This window comes from Sorghum bicolor, chromosome 3 (assembly GCF_000003195.3).
Source record: "Sorghum bicolor cultivar BTx623 chromosome 3, Sorghum_bicolor_NCBIv3, whole genome shotgun sequence".
NCBI lineage: Eukaryota > Viridiplantae > Streptophyta > Magnoliopsida > Poales > Poaceae > Sorghum > Sorghum bicolor.
In genome coordinates this window covers 1,901,851-1,909,310 of record NC_012872.2, presented here as the reverse complement: position 1 = coordinate 1,909,310, position 7,460 = coordinate 1,901,851, and the positions used below count along the sequence as shown (strand labels likewise).

Here is a 7,460-nt window from a genome sequence, read left to right as displayed (position 1 = left end):
GCACCAAGGATGTGGATCTCAAGCTTCACAACCTTGGGGACAAATCCTTCTTGATCTATTGCAATATCTCCTCTCTAATCTCACTCTTCTCCCTCTCTTTTTCTTTCTCTGGTTTTCTTCCCTCTCTCACGCACAAGGAGCAAAGGGGCTATGCTGAAGCTATTGCTCTCACTCTGCTGCTGAACTGGACCGAGCTACTTCTCCCTTCAATATCTTGTAAGACAAGTGGAGAAATGCTAGATGCACACAAGTTTGGTCCACTTTCTTGAGCTGCACATATAATATGTAGGTCTGCTCTCAAACAACAATTACTCTCTTCAATGCCCACTCATGAAGAGGATTTCCCAACACATATGTAGATATTGTGCAGAGTGTTATGTCCTATTCACCTTCAATTTTTCTCCAAGCTCTTTCAAGCTCGTTAGATAGAGCCTCCAGCTCAGAAGCTATCATCTGACATATCAGGGTCATCTTTGTTCTCTTTTTCCAGAATAATCTAGTTCCTCTAATTAGTTCTTCCAGACTTGTTAGACAAGCACCACATAACACCTCTGATTGCAATGCTTCGTCCCTCTAATCCTGCTGGTGTCCTAGGTGCCTAGCTACTGTTGTAGAAGGTCAAGAAGTCATCGGCATAACTCCGATCCCTATCGACGTCTTAGGCACCTGGTTGTTGCTGTTGTAGAAGGTTAGGGGTGTTAGGCAGCCTTTAACACAACTTGACTTGACACTGCTGCTCCCCATCGATGACCTTGCTGTTGAGTTAGCTTCTATGACGGTGCCAAGATTGTAGCCTAGGAGCATTAGCTTGTGTTGTGGGGTGTCATTGGCAATGCTACTATAGAGGTGTGTGTACACGTCATTGGCGATGGATCCTAGGAACAGCTCCACAAGGTCATCGTCCGTGCTCCACGAGATGTACATCTCCAAGCGGTTGTCGTCCATGCAAGTGGCGCCATCTTCAATCCGCCATATGTTGTCACAGGTGAGAAAAACGACATCGCAAAGATGAAACTATCACAAACCATCTCCAAAGTCCACACTGAACTAGCCCATTATAGCTACTGCCCCAAACTGAACCAACCCATTGGAGTTTTCAACTTATTTCCACCCAAACGATGTTAGCCTAAATAGACACCCAAACCAGTAAATTAGACACGCTTTTGGTCCAAACCATTACTAGGTTTAACACCGACACATGAATCCTCTATAAGAGGTAAGACACCATCGCCGCTAGTTAGAGCAACAGTCCGATCATACAGACACACCGCAAAATTATAGCGTATGCAAAATTCTTCTCTAACTATAACTCATGGGACATCAAGCATGCTTGTTTAGCACTTGGTCTTCATGTATTACATTGATGTAAAATGAACTATTGCTAACGAAACAAGCCAAAGCTAGATCAAAATAAACTAAATAAAAAGAGGATGAACTATTCGAAGCATTTAAGAAGGCAAAATGCACAGTAACTCTATGAGGCCACTCTAATAGTATGGACAAACATTGGTGCAGGACAAAAATTATATTGAGTCATACAATTTTAGTTGCTCTAAGGGAAAGCGACATCATTTCAAATAAATTATAATAATATAGCCTAAATACACTGGACAATATTTTAAACATAGTATCTATCTCAATCCCGTGTTTTGGTAGAGTGGAGAATTCATAAAGGGGATTGGGAGAGAAAATCATAGCCGATCTAAGTTGGCTGGGATGTTTGAAGTAAATGGAGCCATCATGGCCATGACAATGGTGAGGTCATGCTTGTGGCGAGTTGTGAGTTGAAAGTTATTTTCGCTTATTTTTTTTCGAACACATAGAAGATCTACATGCCATCGTGTAGAGGCACGTGAACACAAAAGAAGGTACAAATGCTATAGTGTCATGTAAAGAAGAGAAAATTACCCAAGCTCACACAACTAGCATAGAAGCATTACAGAGACATGCGCACCACATGCTGAAGAGTAATGACCAAGAGGATTTCTCTCAATCCCTAGGTGCTAGCTAAGCCCTAAACTCCAGAAGCCCACCTCCTCTAACATCTGCCTTGTGACCACATTCACTCGTGGGTCGCTCGCCAACCGCCATTGAAGGCACACATTCATGTGCTTCCCAATAAGACATGTTATAAGAATAACCACAGAGTTGAAGCCCTTTTGTCTTGGCTTGTCCAACTATCTTTTGTTGTTTGCCACCACCAATCTCTGTCGAAACCAAAGACATTAGCCTTGTAAATACATCATGTCTTCGTTCCAAATTATAAGATGCTTTGGGTTATTTTAGATAATAGCTTCTGCTATACACTTAGGACACCCACAATGATATAAGCTAGTTACTAGCTCTAAGACTGTCTCTTCAATGATACTAACTTTAGGGTATATCTCATAAGATGAATAGCCCACATAACATCCTCATATAATATTGAAACATGTGCATGAATTAGTTTTTCCTCTCTCTTCTATTAAACTATGAAACAATGTTTTGAGCTAGCTCATAAGGGGCCTTTCGAGCTACCTTTTGATACACACTATCTAAATACATATTAAAAATAATATATAAAAAAATCAAAATATCTTATAATTTAAACAAGCCAAATAAGTGGTGAATAGTCATTTCCTCTTACAATATTTTTGTTGAAACATGGAAATTCCATTACTCAATAATTAAGGCCAAATTGTTGGCCAAAAGTTCATAGATACAAATTGGGGGCGGGGCACACACCGAACACACTGGTGCACCCACCACGATCACAGGGCAGTCTTGAGCCACCGGTCTATGCACCGAGTCCACGAGGCTCCTCCCCACCTCGAACCCACCGATCATCGCCGTCGCCGTCGCCGTACCCGTCTAAAAATACCTCCCGATCTCCGACGGGATGTCAACTATGGCTTCTCCCGCGCACCCGGCGCTCCACCGCCCGCGCCTCCGCTTCCGGCGGCCTCTTCGCGCGCAGCCACCGCCGCCGCCGCGGCTGCCTACTCCCTCTTTCTACTCCCGCCGTCCCTCCGCACCCCAGGTGAAGTCCCAGATCCCTCGCCACCTTCCTCCTCCTCCCGGTAGAGTTTTCCTCGTGATTGTCGCCTTCCTGGCTTTCGTAGAGATGCTTGCGTGAATGCGCGAAGTCGAGTGATCTCCGATTTTTCGCCCTGTTTCACGCTTCAGCAGCATTTTTGCGCGACTTGGCGTAGTTTGATTCGATGCCGTTTTATCGGGAAATTCGCTCAAAATAGTCAGTCTGTTTCTGTAGCAAAAAAAAAAAACGAATGTTCTGGGTAGTGCTTGCTTGAACATTACTAGGCTTGTACCGTTGTGCGTGGGGTACGATTTGGGGCGTTTAAACATTACTGGCTTGTACGGTTGTGCGTGGGGTACGATTTGGAGCGTTTGCTAGGAGTATATGAGTTGATCGGTTGTACATTTTACTCTATAAGTATAAGCCAATGTTTGTCCCTATTAGCTTTTGTTTCGCCAAAGGGGAGCATTTGAAGTTGTGCAATTAGTCTCAATGGACACTATCTTCTGCAGGTATCCCAGTTAAGAACCACCGCGTCAAGACCTTCAAGGAGGCGTCATGCTGTTCAAATTGTCACAGCATTTGATGATGTACTGTAACACCTCTCCACTCTTAGTTACAATATTTCACTATGAAGTAGCTTGTATTATGATTTATATTTGACAGTGATTTGGTGCAGGATCCTGGGGACTTCTCGCTGGCGCATGATGATGGGGACTTCTCGCTGGCACATGATGATGGGGACGAGCAGTTTGGTGTTGCTCCATATTCAAGTGAGAGTGAATGGAGTGATGATGATGTTGTTGTATTGACCGCAGTCACGGATGTTGAGTTGCCGATGACAGTCAAGAGCCGGGCTGAGGGTGCACTAACTATAGCTGCCCATAGGCTCGCCACCATTGACAAAGGGCATAAGAAGAGTAGGTAAGAGTGCTGAGACAATTTACCTTTCCATGTATCGAAACAATTAGCTTTCCAGACAATCCTAAAATCTAGTGGTTGAGGATTTATGAGAGAAAAATACTGCTGAATGGCCTGTTCGCTTGGCTGAAAAGCCATGACTGAAAGTACTGTTCATTGATTTATTGTGAGAGAAAAACACTGCTGAGTAACAGGCCACTATGGCAGCTTTGTATCTTTTGCTTCTTTCAGTGTTTTCAGTGTTTTCCTTCTTTTCTGTATTGGAAAAGGGGGGCTGTAGAATAGCAGCTTTGCATCTTTTGCTTGGCAGTGCAAGAGGCATATGTGTTCAGGTGCTTATATGGACAAATTAATGTACCAAAATAGAAATATGGCTATTTGTTAATTTTTTTTATGGGACACATAGCAATTATTGAACCATCCTTGGATGTGGTATGTACTTCAGAATATGAAGTACTACTGTACTAGTAGTAGTAATAGTACAATAAGAGCATGTATGCTACTATCTTCCAGGTTTAATACGATATCTCAATGGAATGTTGCAATTCTTGATTGTCGTGGTAAATGAAACAGAAAGTATGCCATACTACTAATATGGAGAGATAAGCTTTTTTTCCATCTGATATAGGTTCTAACTAAGTTCTTTACATCGATTCCCAGAACTCAACAAGGGCTGATGAATAATGTTGGACTGATTGCTTTCTTAGCAATATTACTTTTCTTTGTCGACTGGTGTTCTTGGAAGATTGTTAGACTACCACTGGACTCCTTTTACTTGACACGCCCTTTTTTACAATCAGCAGTTTTATCAGCACTTGCTGGATTTCTTTTTGCACCGGTCGCTGATAGCCTGAAGATCCACCATTTCCGGAGGAGAGGAAAGTCTGTTTCTCCGTCAAGTAGAAAGCCAACCCCGGCAATGGGAGGATTATTCTTTGTTCCTGTTGGTATTTTTGTTGCAAAAAGAGAGGTTGGTTCCAACTCGAATGGGGTTAATGGAGCAGCTATGATTACCCTCATATTTGCGATGGTTGGGTTGCTTGATGATATTTCGAGTCTTGTGTCAGATGGCAGTCATAGAATACCACAATGGATAAGGTTCTTGGTTCAAGTGAGTTATTCTTTTCCAAAGTGTCAATGTGAAAATATGCCATCCTTTCCTATTACACTGAATTTAACTTTCTTACTATCTTGTGTATTTTGCAGATTGTTGCTGGCATTTACTTCTCTATCTGGTTGGGTTCTGTAGATATTTCAACACCATATAGCATGTAAGCATTCGTGTAACTTATATATGCCTTACTCCATCTACAGCTTGATTGATTCCAGTTTATTAATGAAGGAAATTTCTGGTTCCTCTACCTCCTCCTTTTGGCCTTGCACTCATTGGAAAAGTATATATGGTTCTGGCTGCTACATGTTCACTTTCCATGGGGCCGGCAGTAACACTGGTTGATGGTCTTGATGGTTTGGCTGGTGGTATTGCTGCTTTAGCACTCATAGGACTATCTGTTGCAGCTCTCCCGATTTGCTCTGGTAAACTCTTCAGCTTCCTAAGCTATTCAGAGTTTATGAATTCAAAAAATAAAATAAAAACTATAGCATAGTAGCTTCTCCTCATGAAATATGATGGATCCTCGCTTTAACTTTGTCCAAAGGTTTTTAAGGTCCTGTATTCCATCAACAAAAAACCTGTTACATTTAGCCTCCTAGCAGACTGCACCTGTGCCTTGTCATTCACATGCCTAATATTAGTAGGTGCACCAAAAAAATTCAAGATTAGAAATACTCCTGTTTTGTCAAGCTGTTATACAATTTTTGAGCTTTTCCTTGCACAAAAAGGTCCTGTGGATGGGAACTATCTTTGTGAGTTTTTAATCGATCATGTGATGATAGTTTTTCAAAGTTGTAACATAGTTCGATTTTCATGATTTCTGCAGAAATCAGTGTTTTTGGAGCATCAATGTCAGGTGCTTGCATTGGCTTTCTTTTTCACAACAGATATAGGGCCTCAGTCGTTATGAGCCGGGTTGGTTCTTTTGCACTCGGAGGAGCAGTTGCCACAATTGCATCATGCAGTGGAATGTTTCTTCCAATGCTAATAGCATGCAGTCTCTTCTTTATTGAGCTACTTTTTGCAATATTGCAGGTGCGTCATTCTGTTGACTACTTCACTTCAATGGTTGCAATTCTAAAATTGTTCATGCTTCATTATGCTGTGTTTGCATCTGTCCATTTGTTGATCACTACCCTGAAGTCTGGACCAACTAGTTTGTGTCATCCTCCACATCTTTGTGGACCATAACCCGCTTGTTCATTGCGTGATGATAATGGAATTTAAAGTATTTGCCAAGGATGTGATGAAAGCCCTTTTAGTATTTGTTTCTACAAAAGTGAGCAGCATAACTTAAGACAAACATAACTAATCTGACTCTTGCTTTTTGCTTATTTCTGCTCCTTCCTATTTCCTGCTGAAAGCTAAAGCTATTGTTTGTCACATCTCCCTCGTTATATGTGCATTCTGACCGGTTTGCATCACCTTATATGTAGGATTATAGCATACCATCATGCAATGTTCTAGTTATGTTTGTGGTGTACTTAGAATCAAGGGTGCTGCTGTCGAAGTTCAACTAGCATTTGTTTCATTTGTTTGCACTTTTGTAGGGTCATGACCACTTCAATTTAGAACATAACCATATGGTCTAATTCCTTTTGGTGCTCAGGTTCCTTTTCATATGGCTACAAATTATTTCCGCGGAACAAGCAGACATCCCCTGAAAATCCGTCCCTCTCATTACTACCTCAGATTGTTAGGCATAAAAGAACCTTATATTGTGGCAGGTGCATACATGATATCATGCTTCTTAACTCTGTTGGCAGGATACCTTGGCCTTGTTTCAGCATAGATGAGTACACCATTCTTTCATTGTTTTCTTTTTCAGTTGTGGTACATGATATAATTCAGGCAGCCGTTAATGCTTCATTTTTGCCGGATCTGTGTTTCAGTGATTTGAAATTAACAGACATAGAGGAACTATAGAGTGAGGCCTGTAGGATTCCTCAAACAGGGACCGCGCCGTGTATCCCGCTTGTACCGTGAGCTGTTGGTATTTGGATGTAATTTGTTTGTGAGCTAGATTAATAGTGTTTCATAATTCAAAATGTATCTACTCAGGGAAATCTTTCTTTTACAATGGATCAATTAACCTTGATCAAGAAGGAAGTTTAGATGAACTATCCTGTATAGGCCATGCTATTGGCTCCTGACATCGCAATTGCACTGGGATGGGGCGGATGATAGGCCCAAAGTACCGGGAATCATTGTTGCTCTTGCTCCCAGTCGGTGCACGTTTAAGCACTCTTTAATATTATACTGTATTATTAGGGTCTTGTTTAGTTCCCTAAAAGTTTTGTAAAAAAATTCGGATTCTCCATAACATCGAATCTTACGGTGCATGCATGGAGCATTAAATATAAATATAGATAAAAATAATAATTAATTGCACAGTTTGCCTATAATTTA

At 41.4% G+C, this 7,460-nt stretch overlaps 1 protein-coding gene across 1 annotated transcript; it reads left to right on the top strand.

The window, feature by feature from the left end:
- Window positions 2,741-7,171, top strand: LOC8079523 (phospho-N-acetylmuramoyl-pentapeptide-transferase homolog). Its single transcript, XM_021455511.1, has 8 exons — window positions 2,741-3,019; window positions 3,529-3,606; window positions 3,696-3,940; window positions 4,598-5,048; window positions 5,144-5,208; window positions 5,280-5,473; window positions 5,878-6,086; window positions 6,661-7,171. The coding sequence occupies exons 1-8, from the start codon at window positions 2,879-2,881 to the stop codon at window positions 6,841-6,843; spliced, it is 1,566 nt and encodes a 521-aa protein (XP_021311186.1). The 5' UTR covers window positions 2,741-2,878; the 3' UTR covers window positions 6,844-7,171.